This window comes from Peromyscus californicus, unplaced genomic scaffold, assembly GCF_007827085.1.
Source record: "Peromyscus californicus insignis strain IS unplaced genomic scaffold, ASM782708v3 Scaffold_4__1_contigs__length_199733344, whole genome shotgun sequence".
NCBI lineage: Eukaryota > Metazoa > Chordata > Mammalia > Rodentia > Cricetidae > Peromyscus > Peromyscus californicus.
Window position 1 is genome coordinate 63,119,439 of NW_026294562.1, and position 18,594 is coordinate 63,138,032.

Genomic DNA, 18,594 nt, shown 5'->3' on the forward strand with positions numbered 1-18,594 from the left:
AAGACAGAAAACAAATCAGTGCAGTTGCTTGGGGAGAGAGACACCTTTGCTTTCAACATTAATAACTACTTCTAATAATTAATAATTAACAACATTAATATTCCATCAACATCCGATGACCAGGACAGAGGTTGAAGCACACGAGCCTGGTCAAAGGCCGACTCCTCATTTCATGGCTGTAGCAGGAAAGAATGAGCAGGAAGACCTTTGTACTGAACTGCCACTGTTGAGAGGTCTAGGGGTCTTCTCTGCCAGTTAAAGAATTGAAAGGCAGCTGGGTGTGGTGGTGCATGCCTTTAATCTCATCACTCGGGAGACAGAAGCAGGGGGATCTCTGTGAGTTGGAGGCCAGCCTGGTCTACAGAGCGAGGTCCAGGACAGCCAGGGCTACACACAGAAAAACCCTGTTGTGAACTCCCTGCCCCCCCAAAAAGAAATGAGAGGCAGGAAAAAATCTTGAGCACAGCAGGTAGCAGGTAGCAGCTGAGAAACTCAAACATCACAGGCGGCAGCAGAGAGAACCATCAGCTGTAGAAAGATGGTTATTGGGGGTGAGGAGACACACACGTATACAGCAGACACACAGAAAACAAGACCCTCAGCAAAGCAGAGGGAGGACTTGGGAAGCCAAAAATGCAGTCTCTTCTCTAGAACTGGGATTTTTAAAGTCTCTGGAGAGTCTTCCTCCCCTAAGTTATGGTTGGTTGCTAAGTTTGAAGAAAGATAGGGTGGTTGATCGGTCTGTAACTGTTATGTAAACATGTCCTGGGGCCTTGAACTTGTTGAACCAGACCATTGGCAGGGCCTGCTGAAGGGAGAAAAAGCCTACAAGTTTTAAATTGGAAGGCTTTTGTCTCAGGTCAGAAGGGGGAAGAAGCTGCGAGGTATGGCCTCTCTCCCTGTCTGCCTACCAGGGAGCCTGTTTAACTCTTTTTTTTTTTTTTTTTTTTTTTTTTTTTTTTGAGAAGACAAGGTTGGACAAAGGCTGTGATATTTTCTCTATGAGAGAAGTTAGTTTTTAGGCCACTGGTGACTGAGTGGAAGGATACTAAGATACACACTCAACAGGGATCTGGACTGGACCTCCTATGATCACTTAGCAGACTTCCTTTGGGACTAGGAGCTGGACAGTGCTTTCACAGCTGAGTGGATGGGGCTCAGCACAGTCAAGTGCCATAAGGACACCTTCCTTGGCAATCTCAAAGGATTTGGCCAGAGTCTATAGAGCTCCCGGGCATGCTGAAGGTTCCAAAGGTTTTTGCCAGTGAGCCAAACCAACCCTCACACCAGATAGACCCTTAGAAATGTTACTAACCTCATATCATGGGAAAAGCAGCAAATTTACATATTGCTGTTACATTCCCGCTTACTATTTATTTGGAGGGTTTTTGTGCAAAATTTATCATTTCTAGATTTTTGCATAGCCTGACAATGGCCAGTAAAACTGTTTTATCTCAAAAAAAAAATAAAAATAAAAAAAACTCTTAAAAACTCAAACAGCCCCACCGAAAAATATTTAGAACATCTCAGTTGATCTCTCACTAAAGAAGACATGCAGATGACTAACGGCCCCATGAGAAGGTGCTGAGCTTCTGTCGTTAGAGTAATATGGATGCAAACGGCAAAGTGCACCACGCATGCCTGGGAGGATATTGCTCCTGCCTGGACTGTGTCTCCCCTAAAGTCCTACACTGAAGTCCTAAACATTTAGAATGCGACTGTATTTGCAGACAGGATCTTTTTAAAAGGCTGTTCAGGGCTATCTTAAGTTAGGGTTTCTTCCGCTGTGATGAAACACCATGACCAAAAAGCAAGATGGAGAGGAAAGGGTTTAATGGGCTTATATAAGCTTCCACATTGTAGTTCATCACTGAAGGAAGTCAGGACAGGCACTCAAACAGGGCAGGAACCTGAAGACCAGAGCTGAGGCAGAGGCCTTGGAGGGGTGCTGCTTACTGGCTTGCTCCACATGGCATTATCAGTCCATTTTCTTATAGAACCCAGGACCACCAGCTCAAGGGTGACCCCACCCACAATGAGCTGGCCCCTCCCCATTAATCACTAATTAAGAAAATGCTCTACAGGCCGGCCACAGCCCGATCTTGTGGAAGCATTTCCTTAATCAAGGTTTCCTCCTCTCAGAAGTTTGTGTCAAGGTGTCATAAATTTAGCCAGCACAAGAGTTGAGGATTTTGATGAATAATCTTGGTCATCAATTTGACTGCATCTGGGATCAATTAAAACCCAAGCTGCTGAGTACAAGAAGAAAAGCCCTAAATCTTGGTAGCAGTCCAAGTAAAAGGACATGGAAGAAAGAAACTTCACCTTTTGCTTGTTTGCCCTAACTCACTGACAAGTTCGTCTATCCTGTTGCTTTGGCGTCAGAAGCAACTTCTGGATTCCAACACAGACTGGATATCAGCAGCTCTTCAGGAGTCCTCCAGGCTTCCAGAACCAACTTGGGACTGCTGAGACATCCAGCCGCACGGATTGAAAAATCACTGGATTCTCAGCCTCCGATGTGAGACAACATTGTTGGACTACCAGGATCACATACTCCCAGCCAATCTTATAAATCTCATACATACGTGTATATTCCTTCTATCAGCTCTGTTCCTTTCGAGAACACTGACTAGTGCAAGGATGTAGCTCAGTTGGTAGAATGCTTGCCAAACATGCACAGAGACCTGAGTCCCAGTCATTTATGAGGACCACATAAATGGGTATGGTGGTGCATAGCTGTAATCCCAGCACTCAAGAAGTGGAGTCAAGAAGACCAGGAATTCATCATTATTCTAGGATACACAGAGAATTCAAGGCCAACAAGGCTACATGAGATGCTGTCTCAAGAAGAAGGATGAGGAGAAGGGGAAGAGGAACAGGAAGATGAAGAAGAGGAGGAGAAGGAGGAAGTGGATAAGTAGTTAATTTAAAATGGGGTAAGTGGGGTAGGCCCTAATCCAGTATGGTTGGTGTCCTATTTAGAAGAAATTGGGACAGTGACAGAGACACTGTCTACACAAGTCAAGGAACAGGGTATCAGCAGGACCCGCACCAGCACCTTGATCTCAGAGCTTTGGCCTCCAGAATAATAAGACTAACCATCTGCGGTAGTTTGTTCTGGCCAGCTGGCAGGCTGGTGTCAGTGTCTATTATAAGACAATAATAAATGGTGGCTATGGACAAATAGGGCTCCTCTACACCGCTGACAAGAGTGTAAAATAGTGTTGGGCCTGGAGAGATGGCACTTGGCACTCTCAGAGAGAGCCAGAGCTCAGTTCCCAGCACCCACATTGGCAGCTCACAACAGTTCCCAGCATCTACCCAAGAGTAATAACTAACAAAGACTTGGTCAGGGATGTTGTTACATTTCAAGCAACAGACACAAAGGAGAACAACCCAGACATCTGTCCATGAACAAATCACGATGCATGACTGCAACAATATTCCAGTTAACAGCAAGACTGAGCTCTGGGTACAGAGTGCACTCACTGTTCACCACCATTCATGGAGAAGCATGTCCACTAGAGATGTCCTGGGTGACGCATGGCATACACTCAACCAAACATCTGTCCAGTGCCTTCTGCATACTGGCATTATGTACAGTATATTATACACAGACAACAGTGACCAAAATAGACAAGGCCAGTCCTAGGAAAGCTTCCAGCCCAGGAGTTCAGACACTGGCACCTAGAGGAGTACCCTCCAGGCAAGAGGCCAACCTCAGCTGTCCTGACCCCAGGCTCTACTGTGAGATGGTCAGGGGAAGGTTCTGGATCCTCCTTAAATCCAGGAATCTCAGCTAGAGGAGCAGCCAGGGCTCCTCTGGTTTGGTGTCTGCACCCTGCAGCAAAGTGATGAAGTGTGAGATCTGGTGTGGTGTATGACTCCACATGCTTTGTGTCAGGGGTGCAAAGTGTGTGTGAGGTGTGTCTTAGCAGGATGTGAGATGGAGAGAGGTGAAGTGTGTATCAGATATGTGAAATGCGTGTCAGAGGTGTGTGAAGTGTGTGTGTCAGGTGTGTGATTGTGATTAAAGACAGTGCAGAGTCCTGCTGTGGGAGGGGGTGTGAGGCCACCTGAGTCACAGTGGTCCCTCCTCCAGCCTGCATCTCCATGGCAACCACAGCCTCGTTCTCAGGCTCCAGCCCCTTGCCCGCCCCGCCTGGTGGTGAAGCGTCTGGAACTGCATCCTCCGCATCCACACCGCATCCCCGTCCTCCCGCGACTGCGTCCTGCAGCAACTGCCTGTGAGCTGCCTGTGAGCCATTTCCACGTTTCTCCTTTTGGAATGGGGACGAGGGGGCCAGAATGTGTGCGTGGGTGTGCAAGGGTGCAGGGATGTGAGAGGTGTGAAGATGGGGGAGCGGGTGCAAGAGTGTGCGAGTGTGCGCGTGTGGGATGTATGTGCAAGGATATGGGTGTAGGGGATGAGAGTCTATGTGGGAGTAATTTGGCTAACCTGATGGCTGCCAGAGCGATGGAGCACAGCCATCTCCTCCCCGTCTCCACTAGAAATCGGGCTGGCCCTGCTGGCTTGGGTGGAGGATGATCATTAGACCTCTCGGGACAGTTGGGGGAAGCTCTGCTGACTTGAGGTGGAGTGGTCCCTAGACCTCGAGGTATGTCGAGAAACCCCTACAGGTCAATGGCAGCCTGGACATTATAAAGAATTATGGCTACTCAGACAGCACAAATCTCATATGAGGCTGGAATTCCCCATCCTGGGCACAGTAGGGTAGCAGAGGCAGTGGGACAGTTGGACCTCAGCCCACCCAGTTCATGGTGACTGCAGCCCCCTCCCTGTGGGCTGGCTCCACCTCTGCAGGTCCGGGAGAGCCAGTGGGAGCTGTACATCCCCAAGGTGGCCCAGGGGCACGAATCTCAGCTCCTGTTCGGTTCCATCTGCTGTGGGGGTGGGGTGAAGAAAAGGGGAAACAGCCGGATGGGGAGAAAGAGGTCAGCAGAAGGGGTGTTGACCAGAGCATTGAGTCTGTCTGCTGTCTGCGCATAGGAGGGCATGATGGGGGTCGCTGCGTGAAGGTTCGAGGAGGGTAGGAGGTAGGGCAGCCACTTGTCTCAAACCACCTGCCGCGGCTCGGCTGGCTCCGGATGCTGGGCCACAGGTGGCTGGTGAGTGTGGGGAACTGCGAGTAACCGTGTACCTCCTCTCTGTCCCCCTTTGCTTGGGCCCCCGCAGAACAACAGCCCTTAAAACTAGAGGCAAACCACTACCTACAGGACTGGGATGCAAGCAGACCAGGGTGGGCGCTGCGGCAGGGCTGTGGCGTGGGGTTGGTTGGGGAGCAGGACGAGGGCAGGAGTCTGCACCAACATGCCCTTCCGTGTGACGCAGCATGAAAGAGTGCGTGTGAAAGTGAGTCTGTGACCTCTAGCCCAGCTTTTATGGGCTTTCAAATAAGAGTCCGCATCCCTCATCGTTTGTCCGTCAACATCCTGTCTGTGCGCAACCCCTAGATCGTGACCAGAGATGCCCCGCCCCGCCCCCCAGAGAGCACTGCGAATGAGCAGCAAATCCTTAGGAGACAAAATGACAGAGTAGGATGGAGGAAGGACCCGCGGGTGGTGTTGGGACGCCTTCCTGATTCTAAAGCTTTATGACCCCTGCCATCTCCCAGCGGGTGTCCCCAAGATCCAGAATGGACTCTTTTGGTGTGCTGAGAGGAGGGGAGAGTTTTCTACACAGAGCCCTTGGTTTGCGATGTTCTGCCTAGCTATGGAGGACTAGAAACTTGACATGGTGCTGGGGGGGGGGGGACTGCCTCCGTTGCCATGGGAACCCACGGTGACGTAAACTAGCCCTCGGCTGCGTCACCGTGGCAACCGAAGGCGGATTTTGAAGGAAGGGAGGGAGGGGTCTCTTGCTGATGGTAGTAGAGACTGGAATGCGTGGGGAGGACGCCATCTTCTGTCGGTTTCCATTTTCCTGGCTCTTTTGCCTCCGTGTATCACCTGGCCAGCCGTTTATGTTCTTTATAATAATTTCCGGTCCATCTCTATCACAATGCCCATCGGGTTGCCCCTAAGCCATCCGATTTCCCACGTACCCAGGGCCAACGTAGATAGAGCCAGCTCCCTCCTTAGGACTGGATCCACCTCTTAAAGAGGTTCTTTGTTGACAACTGCCTGATCTCTGTAAAGGCTGGGCCAGGCGGAAGGTCACAGGTGTAACACACATCAGAGGGACCAGTGTCTTCGAGGGCCCGCCTGAGATGGGGGAGAGAGTGTAGATGCTATTTTTTCCCCTCCTCCTCGTAGCCATACCTCCCTCATCCCCTACCCAGCCTTCCTTCTCTACTTTCTTGCCCTGGGAAGTTCTGCACCCAGCTGTCCCTAACACTGGACAGCTCTGAAACACCATCTCCTCTGTGTTCCTCGGGGCTGTCACATCTATGTGGCCCCGCCAGTAGAGAGGGAGCAGCAGTGGTTATCTGCAGGTCTGGAGGGCAGCTGGCCTTCCGAGGGTGGCTGTCCAAAATAACTACAACTTTTACCATCCTGGAGGCAAGAAGTCCAAAAGCAGATTTCAGCAGAGCCCTGCTTCTGCTGAAGCTTCCAGAGGGTCTTCCTTTGCTCCTTCCAGTCTCTGCTGTCCTGAGCAGTCTTTGGATAGCATCTGCGTCACTACAGCCTGCCTCCATCTGCCCACAGTGGAATAACCCGCCCGCCCCTACCAGTTCTAATAAGACTTCATCTTAACTCCATTACAACTCTAAGGACTGTTTCAAATAAAGTCTCTTTCACAGATAGTAAGAGTTAAAACTTGGTGTCCTCTTTGTGGGGACATCAGTTGACCCACAACATCCTGTTGTCACTTGTGCATTGTAAATATTGCCCAGTTAAGGTTTCTGTTTCTCCTCTTTAAAGGTCTTGTCTTGATAGGCAGGGGTTTTTAATTTCAACATGGAAGATAATTTTATTGAGATTTCCTCGTATGAAAGGAAATCCGGTGAAATCTGGATGTTGCTGGTGAAATCTCTCTCTTCCTGAGATTGGAAACATTCTCCTGCATTGTCTCGGAAGTGCTTTGTTGTCTCAGTTTTCCATATTCACGCACCCAGAGTAAATTCTTGTGTTCATGTGTGCATTGTATGTACACACATGTGTGCTCATTATGTGTGTCCAAATATGCATGTAGTGATGAAATCTGCTTCACTCCAAGTGGACTTTAAGACGCAAGCAGCCTCTCTGCTATTAACTGAGGTTAATATACAGAATGTGTCAAATGTGTTTCTCTCCACAAGGCATCAGCAGCACTAATGTACATTGCTGTGTTCAAGGCAAGCACCAAGCAGATAGATTTCTTTTGTCAAGACATCTGTGTGTTCCTGTCTTTCTACCTTATACATAAAATTTTGATGTTTCAAGTTCATTGTAAGTGGGATTTCCTGTCCTAACGCCCGATCCCAAATAACCAACTCAAAGACTGAATATGAACTATAAATGCTCAGCTGATAGATAGCTCAGGCTTGTTACTAGCTAACTCTTACATTTAAATTAACCCATTTCTATTAATCTATGTATGGCCATGTGGCTCGTGGTTTTACCTGTCCTCTAGCATATCTTGCTTTCTGGGCGCTGGCTTGCATCTCTCTTGACTGCCCTGACTCGGCCTTTCTCTCCCAGCATTCTCCCTGTGTCAGACTGCCCTGCCCAATCTCTTTCTGCCCTGCTGTTGGCCAATCAGCTTTATTATTAGCAATTCATAAACAAATTTGTTGGAAATTTTGATTGGGAGTTGTTGATTCTACAAATACAGTCAGAGATGTTTAAGCATAAAGACCTCCAAAGTCTGCCCTAGAGAGTCTTCCCTATCTGATGGAAGATTCCGATGTTCCTTGGCCCCCAGTCAATATTTCATGGCTTTCTATGTGGAGCACTTGCCCATAATCTCTGTCCTGGGCTTTGAAACCATTTAAATAGAATCTTAGCTGGCTTACCATGGGGAGGCTGAGGCAAGATGCTCTTGAGTTCAAGATCAGCCTTGAACTATAGAGGACTGTATAGTGAGACCCAACTTCATTTAAAAAAAAAAAAAACTGGATCTAGTGAGATAGTTCAGTGGTTGAGAGCAGAGAGGACCTAAGTTGCATTCTAAGCACCCACATCAGGCAGCTCCCAGCTTCCTGTAACTTCAGTTCCAGAGAATCTGATACCTTTAGCTTCTGAGGACAACTGCATGAATAGATAGATACACACAAACTCCAGTTCGGGGGGAATGTGTCGCCTTCTTTTGACCTCTGCAAGTGGACACAGACATACACTCAGGCAAAACATAATAAAATAAATTTGCACATAGACACATATAATTAAAAATAATAAAAAATTTTTAACACACTTTTTTCTCAAAAATATTTTTGCCACTGACATAGAAATATATCTGCTTTCTAAGAACTTAAGTTTAACTGGACTTTGTCATTTTAAAATTTTTGTGTGTATGAGTGTTTTACATGTATGTTTGTGTGTGCACCACATGTATTTCTGGTACCCTTGGAGTTCAGAAGAGACCATTGGATCCCCTAGAACTGGTGTTAGAGACAGCTGTGAGCTGCTTTGTGGGTGCTAGGAACTAAACAGAGGTCCTCTGGAAGAATAGCCAGTACTCTTAACCACTGAGCCCTTCAAATTTTTTATTGCATTTATTTATTGTGTGTGAGTGAGCATAGCACACATGTGGAAGTCAGAGCACAACTGCATGAGGCAGTTTTCTCCTTCTACCAGGAGAGTCCTGGGGATTGAACTCAGGTTTTCCGACTTGGCAGCAAGTGCTCTTACCCACTCAGCCATCTCACTGACCCTGGACTCTTTCATTTTTTATGTGGAGGATTTGTCTTTGCATTTAAACACAAAAGCTATTTCACCCATGAATACTCTGCACTGCCCTCTGGACCTCTGGCCTGGTTCCTTCGCCTGGTGAAACTGTGCTGGCTGAGCACGCAGGACCACAGTTTCTGGGACTTCATCAGCTGTGTTAGTCACTGTTCTATTACTGTGAAGAGACACCATGACCAAGGCAACTCTTACAAAAGAAAGCATTCAATTGAAGGCTTGCTTACAGTTTTGGAGGTTTAGTCTATTATCATCATGAAGAGGAGCATGGCAGCAGGAATGGCAGGCATGGTAGTGAAGAAGCAGCTGAGAGCTACATCCTGATTCACAGGCAGAGAGAGAGACACAGGGCCTGGCTTGGGCTTTTGAAACCTCAAAGCTCACTCCCAGTGACACACTTCCTCCACCAAGGTCACAGCCCCTAATCCTTCTAATCCTTTTAAATAGTGACACTCCCTAGTGACTAAGAATTCAACTATATGAGCCTATGCAGGCCATTCTTATGCAAATCACCACATCAGCCCAGGTCATCTACATCTCCATGGTCTCCAAAACAGAAGGCCCAAATTCAAGCCATATGTGATGATGCACAGCTGTAATCCAGGACTCAGGAATCTGAGGAAGGAGGATTAGAAATTCAAAGTCAGCCTGGACTATATGAGACTCTGTTTCAAAAGACAAAATAAAAAAAAAAAATAATAACAAAACTTATGTTCATTAATCTGTTGGGTTTTTTGTGTGTCTAACCTTCATGGAGTTTCAGAACATTCTCCCTCTGCCCTCATTGTGCAAACAAATTTTTTTAATTTGTGAATGAACTTCAAGTCAAACCAAATATCTTTTTGACTCCTGATAAAACCACCCAGATGATTATCTCCTTTAGGCTGTTAATGAAGAGATAGCTTTTCTTTTTTTTTTTCTTTCTTTTCTTTTTTTTCTGGGGGAGGGGGACATGGGGGGATTGGGGAATATCAAGACAGGGTTTCTCTGTGTAGCCTTGACTGTCCTGGAACTCAATATGTAGACCAGACTGGCCTCAAACTCAAAGAGATCTTCCAGCCTCTGCCTCCCAAATGCTGGGATTAAAGGCATGAACCACCGCTGTCTGACTTTATTTTTTATATTTACTTATTTATTTGGTTTTGGAGGGGTTGATTTTTTGGGTTTTTGTTGTTTTTTGTTTGTTGGTTGGTTGGTTTGGTTTGGGTTTTTGTTTTGTTTTGTTTTTTGAAATAGGATTTCTCTTTGTAGCCCTGGCTGTCCTGGAACTCTGCCTCCCAGGTGCTAGAATTAAAGGCATATGCCACCACAACCAGCTTTTCTTATTTTTAAAATTTTTTCTTTTATTTGTATAGGTATTTTACCTGAATGTATGTCTGAGTACCATGTGGGTGTCTCATGCTTGTGGAGGTCAGAAGAGGGCATCAGATCCTCTCAAACTGGAATTATGGATGGTTGTGAGTCACTATGTGGATGCTAGGAACTGAACCCAGGACCTCTGTAAAAGCAGCCAGTGCTTTCAACGGCTAAGCCATCTCTCCAATCCCTTCTTATTTTGTTTTTTTTTTTTTTTTTTTTTTTTTTGGTTTTTCGAGACAGGGTTTCTCTGTGTAGCTTTGCGCCTTTCCTGGAACTCGCTTTGGAGACCAGGCTGGCCTCGAACTCACAGAGATCCGCCTGGCTCTGCCTCCCGAGTGCTGGGATTAAAGGCGTGCGCCACCACCGCCCGGCTCCCTTCTTATTTTGTTTAATTTAGATTTATCTTATTTTGTGTGTCAGAGTAAACGTTTTGCCTACATGTATGTATGTGCACCACTTATGTGTCTGGTGCCTGTAGGGGTCAGAAGAGGGTGTCAGCTCTCCGGAACTGGTTTTATAAACTATTTTGAGCCACCACGTTGGTGCTGGGAACTGAACCCAGGTCTTCTGCAAGAGCAACAAGTGCTCTTCACTACTGAACCATCTCTCCAGCTCCAGTGTGTGTGTGTGTGTGTGTGATATGTGCCTGTGTGTTCAAGTACACTCACCCGTGTGTATGTAGGTCACTTTGGGTGTTTTCCCCTATGACTCTGCACCTTATTTTTTGAGACAGTGTCTCTCACTGAACTTCAAGCTCTCCGTTTCAGCTATGCTGGCAAGCTGGCTGTGTTGGGCCACCAAATCCACATGTCTCTGCCCATTTCCTCCCAGCCCTGTGGTTACAGACGCAAGCCACTGGCCCAGCTTCTCTGTGGGTGCCGGGGGTCGGAACAAGGTCCTCGTGCTTGCATAGCAAGTGCTTTACCGACTAAGCCATCTCCCAGCCCCATGGAATTGTCTTCAAAATTTCGCACCAGAATACACACAACGTTTTGCTTTGTTTTGTTTTTCACCTTTTTATTTATTTTTCTATTATCAGCTTGATACAGTATAAATTCTTATCCTAATTGTGAAATGTTTCATGGAGGCTTGCCCAGTAATTGAGTAAAACCAAAACTTATTATAAGCCACAGTCATCCTAGGGTCCCCCCTGCTATAGAGCCTCCCTGGTTCTTACACACAACTTATTTTTTTTTTGCTGAACTCAGCTTGCTTAGGTTTCACTTAAAGTCTCCACCGTTTGTGGGTGGGGCTGACCTGTGATTTCCTCCCTCCCAATGTGCTTGAGAGCTGTGAAGGGGCCAGGAGGGGTTACCTCAGGAGCTGATGAGGGCTCCTTTGTTCTTTCTCTGGAAATTTTGCAACACATTGGCAGCATTTCCTTTTTAAAATGGTTACCTTTTTTGGCATGACTTTGTCTGAGATTGGAGTTCTATGTAAGATGGGAGGTTGTTTTGTTTTGTAGTATTTTATTTTATTTTTTGAGACAAGGTCTCACTGTGCATCACTAGCTGGCCTGGAGCTTGCTGTATAGAACAGGCTGGCCTCGAACTCAGAGATCTACCTTCCTCTGCCTCCCAAGAGCCAGGAATAAAAGCAAGCACCACCACACACAGTTCCGAGAGGGTTTTAATAATGGAATGTTTCACTTTCCATCTGTCAGCTTAGAGATCCTTTCCCCACAGAGAGCAGCCACAAGATCAGAGTGTACACTCCTTTTTAAAAAATATTTATTTGCCGGACAGTGGTGGCGCATGCCTTTAATCCCAGCACTTGGGAGGCAGAGCCAAGTGGATCTCTGTGAGTTCGAGACCAGCCTGCTCTACAGAGCGAGATCCAGGACAGGCACTAAAACTACACAGAGAAACCCTGTCTCAAAAAAAAACAAACCAAAACAAAACAAAAAAAATATTTGTTTATTTATTATGTTTACATTTGTATGTCTGTGTGTATGTATACTACATGCATTCAGAAACATGTGGAGGCCAGAAGAGGGCAGCAGATCCCCTGGAACCAGAGTTACAGGAAGTTGTGAAGGCATTTTTGTTTTGTTTTGTTTTGTTTTTCAAGACAGGGTTTCTCGGTGTAGTTTTGGTGCCTGTCCTGGATCTTACTCTGTAGACCAGGCTGGCCTTGAACTCATAGAGATCCGCCTGGCTCTGCCTCCCAAGTGCTGGGATTAAAGGCATGTGCCACCACCACCCAGCCTATGTCCTCACTTTGTATGGATGCTAGAAACCCAGCCTAGGTCCTCTGCAAGAGCAGCAAGCATTCTTAACTGCTGAGCCATCTCTCCAGCCTTGAACATGTTTATTCTGCACTTACCCGGAGTCAGTGGGACCTGCACCCTCCTCCAGACTGCAATCACTACCTGACTGGCAGGATGCAAGCTCAGCTCACCAAAGGCCTGGTCTTCCTGCACCACCAGACTGCATACTTTTGATACCTTCCTTTGAATTTCACATAGACAACCAATGGGAATTAATATGGACATATCCCATATTGCATGGGATAGATGTTCTTTGTTGTGTTTTGTTCTGTTTTAAAATATCAACAGTTAACAAATTCACATTAACCTGGGCCTCCTGCTTAGTCTGGCAGTCCAGCTCTCTCAACTGCTCCCTGAATCTTTTCCTCCCAGTGGAATATGTGTCCTTAAAGCACATGCCAGAGCAGGCTGGCTGGAGGAAGATGCCTCAGTTCTATTTTGAGATAGTCTCTGGCCAGAGGCACCATTCTGCACTGCTGGGAGGTCAGGAAGGGATGTAAAACCTTGAGCAAATCCCTGGATTTTGTATGAGGAGTGTTGGGACCATTTTGGGTCCTTACTCCAGATCTATCTATGTGGCTGTCCATAGGATGACTCATAAGTGGTGACTCTAACGCTGTTTCTAGGCTGGGACAAGGACCACCATCCACCATGGTGAAGCTGGGCTTCAGCTTCTCTGGGAATTCAGGCAAGGAGACAGGAGGCCAGGATGGGGCTGCCATGGACAGTGTCCCTCTTATCAGTCCCCTGGATGTCAGCCAGCTCCAGCCATCATTCTCTGACCAGGTGAGTAGCCTGAGTCAGTGCGGGAGGCTTTCTCAGACTGCCTAGGGACAAAGAGGTGTGGGTAAGGTTTATGCAGATGTTGCCTCCTCCAAAGTGCCCTGAGAATAGGCCAAGCTGGGCAAAAATCCAAACTAACCACTGACAAGTGTGACCTCATGGCTAGCTCTCTCATATCCAGAGCTCCTACCTCATCTGAAACAGGGTAAACTAACCACTGGATTCCTCAGAATTTAAGCACTCAGACTGTGATGTAATCTAACAGGGACCAGCAAGTTGCAGTTGCCACTCGTGTGGGCTGGTTTGATGTCAACTTGATAGCAGTTATAGTCATCTGAGAGGGGGAAAGCTCCATTGAGAAAATGCTTCATAAGATCCGGCTGTAGGCAAGCCTACAGAGCATTTTCTTAATGACTGATGGGGCAGGCTAAGCCCATGGTGGGTGGTGCCATCCCTGGGCTAGCAGTCCTGGGTTCTATAAGAAAGTATGAGGAGCAAGCCATGGGGAACAAGCTAGGAAGCAGCTCTCCTCCATGGCTTCTGCATCAGCTTCTGCCTCCGGATTCCAGACATTTGAGTTCCTGTCCTGACTTCCTTCAATGATAGACAATGATGTGGAAGTGTAAGCCACATAAACTCTTTCTTCCCCTTCTTGTTTTTGGTCATGGTATTTCATCACAGCAATAGTAACCCAAACTAAGACACCATTCTTTCTTTTCTGGGCAGGGCTCTAGGTTAGGGCACAAAATAGGCAGGTGACTGAACGGGGGCGGGGATAGGTGACCTTCAGCAGAAGTCGTGAGAAGCAAAAAGTAGCACAGGCTGGCCTAGCCTGACCCTTCAGGATCCCAGGATAGCTCTTCAATGATCTGGGTGGGCTTCAGCTGCATTTACTGTAACAATGAATGCTGAGGGAAGATCTATCCTTTGCCCTCAAGAATACAGACAGCCTAGAATTGCCCATGTCTGAGCCCCATGTAGTTGGAGGCACAAGACTCTGGAAGCCATCAGAGAAGTCAGGTCAGACCTCCTGAAGGAGAGGAGCCAGACTATGGAGCAGCAGAGAGGGAAGTTCATGTAGGAGAGCCAGCACCCTGGATGGAAGGCGCCTGTAGAGTGAGGAACTCCCCAACCCCTCAATTCAGGGCTTTCCTGGGTCCCTGCCGGCTGTCCAGCAATGCCACATTGTCTCTTCCTTTAGGTGGTCATCAAAACACAGACAGACTATCAGCTTACCTCCTCAGACCAGCCAAAGAAGTTTGCAGATTTGGAGGGTCAAAGGCTGGCCTGCCAAACAGAGGAAGGACGCAGAGTAAGTATGTTACCCCTCACTGTGGGAAGTTAGAGCAGGGGAGAGGCTAGATGAGCAATTCAGGTCTTGCTTGCCTGGTTGGGTCCCACTTGGATCTCCTAGGGACAAGAGAGATCAATCCTACCCAGATGTCACCTCTAGTGATGGCTGGCACCTAGCTGTCCATCCTCCCAGCCTTCTTCTGAGCAGCCTGAGCTCCTGGGAGACACTTTCCATGGGAAGTACCTGTTTCCCAGCCCATCATTTTCTACCTCCTTGCAGGCTTTCTGTGAAACTGATATGAGCTTTACCTTTTATCTGGCAAATGTCTCCTCTTTGTCTTCTTTTAACCACAACAGTAATGGTTTAATAATCACTTTTAGCTGACTATTTCTAATGCTTTTCCATTTTCAGAAGCAACACCTGCCCTTTCCCGTAGTTTCTTCAATGAAAGTGCTGCTCTTTGGATCCACCCAGGGTGGTACTAATGCACCTGCCTCACTAGATGTTACACACACACACACACACACACACACACACACACACACACACGTGCTAGCACGCATGCACGCACACACACTGCTTCCTCTCCCAATACTCCTGCTGTGGTGACCACTAACTGAAGTGTGATCCTAATTAGTCTTAATAATTAAAAACCCAGAGTCAGATATCGAGGATGAAAGCTGAAAGATCAGAGAAACAGCAGCAGCCACTAGAAACTTCTTACCTCTATGAATTCTCAGACCAAATCAGGGTCGAGATCCTGTCTCCACCCACCTTATATTGCTTTCTCCACTTCCTAGTGCTGGGATTAAAGGTGTGCACCACCACCTCTGGGCTCTGTTTCTCTTTTAGACTGGATCAATCTCATGTAGCACAGGGTGGCATTGAATTCCTGATCTTCCTGCTTCCTCCTTCCAAGTGCTGGGATTAAAGGTGTGTGCCACCACTGCCTGGCCTCTATGGTTAACTAGTGTCGAGCTCCGCCCTCTGATCTCCAGGCAAGCTTTATTTGTCAGAACACAAACAAAATATCACACAACAACCAACTTCTGCGGGCCACATGGGCAGTGCAAACCAGTTCCTAATAGCATCTTCTGGGTCAATTGGCTGCGTGCAACTTAACTGATCATGGATGTTTCCATAATCCCAGCAAAGCTGGGCCTACAAAGAAAAGTTCCTGGACCTTTGGTTCTGGAGCTGACCTCAAGGAAGGAGACAAGATGTAGGGGCAGTGGCATTGTGCCCAGCCCCAGTACTTAGGGGCCATTCCCTCAGGGAGGCTGGCCCCGCTGTAGCTCACCTGCACTAAATTCTGCTCCTTTCTCTCTGCCAGGTGCCCACTGCAAGGATGATCGCCTTTGCCATGGCACTCATGGGCTGTGTGCTGATCATGTACAAGGCCATTTGGTATGACCAGTTCTCCTGCCCAGATGGCTTCCTGCTTCGGGTAAGCCTCAGGGACCAAAGACCAGGGCAGGGACAGTAGAGACCACCATGGTCCTCCTATGGTCTCTAGTCAATGCCAGGATGTGGAGGGCTTTCTGTGGTAGCATCAAGGGAGGATGCTTCCCTTCTCACACCCCTGGGGTTCCTTCTAAATGACAAGACTATCCCTGTGTGATTGATCCCCTTACTTCCCAGAACATACCAAGATCCCATCTTTTGAAATTTTCCTAGAAAAAGGTGGTTTTAGGGCCACAGTAATGGCTCATAGGGAAAAGCACGGGCTGTATAAGCATGAGGACCTGGGTTCAAATCCCCAGAACCCATGTAAAAGGCCAGATGTGACTGCCTGTAACCCCAGCACTGTGAGGTGACAGAGCAAGACACTTGCAAAGGCTTGTTCCAGGTTCTGTGAGAGACCCTGTCTCAGGGAGACCTCCTCCAGCCAACTCAAGCACAGTTACAGACACACAAAATAAAATTTGAAAACAGAGAGAGGAGGGGTTTTTGTTTATTTTTTTGTTATTTTTGTTTTTGTTTTCATCTAAACTGAAGTAGGAGGTGCCAGCAGAACTGCAGGAGCCCTACCTGCACTTAGCGGGTTTCTTTACTGAGCCCTTTTGTCTTTTCCTTAGACTTTAAGAGGTTTGTTTCTTTGATTTTTTTTTCCCCCTGAAATAGGGTCTCACGTGTAGCCCTGGCTGGCCTGGAACTCACAGAGATAGTGTCTTTGCCTCCCAAGGGATTAAAGCATGTATTACTACCACTGGCCCATGTGAGAGACTTTTAAATGTATTATGGACATCAGTGCTTTCTGCATACTTAGTAAATATTTCCTTCTACTTTAAAAATCTCAACTCTATTAATGACAGTTATAAATTTCAATATTTTTTAAAGTGTTTCCTATTTTACAAGTAATATCTCCTCCTTTTTTTCCCTTAATCCTCTGGTCTCTGAGATGGAGTTCACAGAGGCACTGAAGTCCGGCTGCTGGTTTTTTTTTCCGGGGAGGGGAGACATTTTTAGCTTTGGCTGTTCTGGAATTCACTATGTAGCCCATACCAGCCTCCAGCTCCCATTAATCCTCCTGCCTCAACCTTTCCAGTGCCGGGATTACAAGCATGGTTCCCCACACCAGTCTGTGCTATCCACCTTTCCCACACAGCATAGTTCTAAAAGACTCCTCGCCGGTGGAGGCCCCACACCACACCACCCCCTTCTCCAAGGAGCCTCAGGCTCTGACCCTCTGACCGGAAGCCAAAGCCACCTTTGTGGGTTTTTAATTATGACCCTTCCTCCTCCTCTTCTTTCACTATGATTCCCCATCCCCCTGCCGGCCCGAAACATGCCTCTGCTACAGCACAAGATCTGCACCCCGCTGACCCTGGAGATGTACTACACGGAGATGGACACCGATAACCAAGATCGCCACCGCAACATCCTGGCAGCCCTCGGGGCCTACCCTGTGAACCGCAAGCATGTCACCGAGATGCCCGCCATCTGGGGGAACAGCTACCGGCTCCCCAAGGAAGAGCATAAGGGCCCCACCCCAGCGGCGGTGGTTGTGTCCACTGCAGCGGCAGCGGCAGCGGGCACGGAGCCATCCAGCATAGAGCCATCAGGAAAGCCTTCGGCCATGAGAGAGGAAGGAGACCCACCGAAGACAGAGGGCATGCCGTCCCAGGCACCCCAGTGACTGTCGTCCCGTTCCCCTGCCCCCTTCCCCTCCGCCAGTGACTGGGGTAAGTGTGTCCCTTCTAAACAGGGGCTAGCTAGCTCGCAGGGTCACAAGCTTGCTCTGCCCTACCCTGCCCTACCCTACCCATCTCTCACGCCCTTCCCCGCGCTTCTCCGCCCCGCACCCCTCCCCCATTTCCCTATATCCCTCACTACATCCTACCAGACCCAGACGCCCACCCAGATGTGCACCCTTTCTCGAGGCTACCTCCAGGTCTGTGCACAGGGCTTGTCTTTCCTGTCCAGCACACCAGTCCTCTGTCCCTTTCACTCTGACCCTTCTGTCTTCACAGCGTCCCCCACAAGCTACTTGAAAACCTGTGCACCTCCTGATGCTTCCCCCCCCCCCAGTGATTGTCCTCCTGCCCCACAGCACCCCGCTGAAGCCCCTGTCCCTGGTGGGCCTCTGGCTCTGCTGCTTTTCTGTAAGTAAAGATTCACATCCACCTGAGTCTGGGTTTCTCTTTTGGTTGCAGCTTGTGTGAGCATTTTCATTAGTCCCCAAACCTAGGAGGACACCTGAGGGTGCCTGCTTCTGAGGAAGAAGAATAGGCCTTGCCCTTCCCCAACTCCAGCCTGGCCTAAGGGCACTGGTCACAATGGAATAAGCCACTCAGGGGAATTAGGGTGGCCCCTGACTGCCCGAAGATCTACCTACCTTCTGCTGCACCTACCTATCATCTACCTGGTGCTGGGTCTGGTTCTGGAGCCTCTCCATGAAACAGGACTGTCCTCCTCTGGGAGGGGCTCCTGGGTTTTGGAACCACTCACAATGAGTTCTTCCCCTAGATAAGTCACTCACAGCAGAAATGACGTAAGAAGGGAATGAATACTGACCTGAGCTGGGGGTGAGACCTCG

General features: G+C 48.1%; 1 protein-coding gene across 3 annotated transcripts; it reads left to right on the top strand.

Moving 5' to 3' along the window:
* Positions 1-4,093: 4,093 nt before the first annotated feature.
* On the top strand, positions 4,094-18,186 carry Caly (calcyon neuron specific vesicular protein). 3 transcript variants are annotated; one of them, XM_052713027.1, is made up of 6 exons: positions 4,094-4,261; positions 13,105-13,264; positions 14,463-14,573; positions 15,889-16,002; positions 17,359-17,740; positions 18,029-18,186. In XM_052713027.1, exons 2-5 carry the CDS (start codon positions 13,130-13,132, stop codon positions 17,692-17,694), a joined length of 696 nt encoding a protein of 231 aa, XP_052568987.1. In that variant the 5' UTR covers positions 4,094-4,261; positions 13,105-13,129; the 3' UTR covers positions 17,695-17,740; positions 18,029-18,186. The 3 variants fall into 3 exon arrangements, with proteins under 3 accessions (XP_052568987.1, XP_052568988.1, XP_052568989.1); XM_052713028.1 differs by lacking the exon at positions 4,094-4,261 and adding an exon at positions 4,488-4,622; XM_052713029.1 differs by lacking the exon at positions 4,094-4,261 and adding an exon at positions 5,005-5,133.
* Positions 18,187-18,594: the final 408 nt, after the last annotated feature.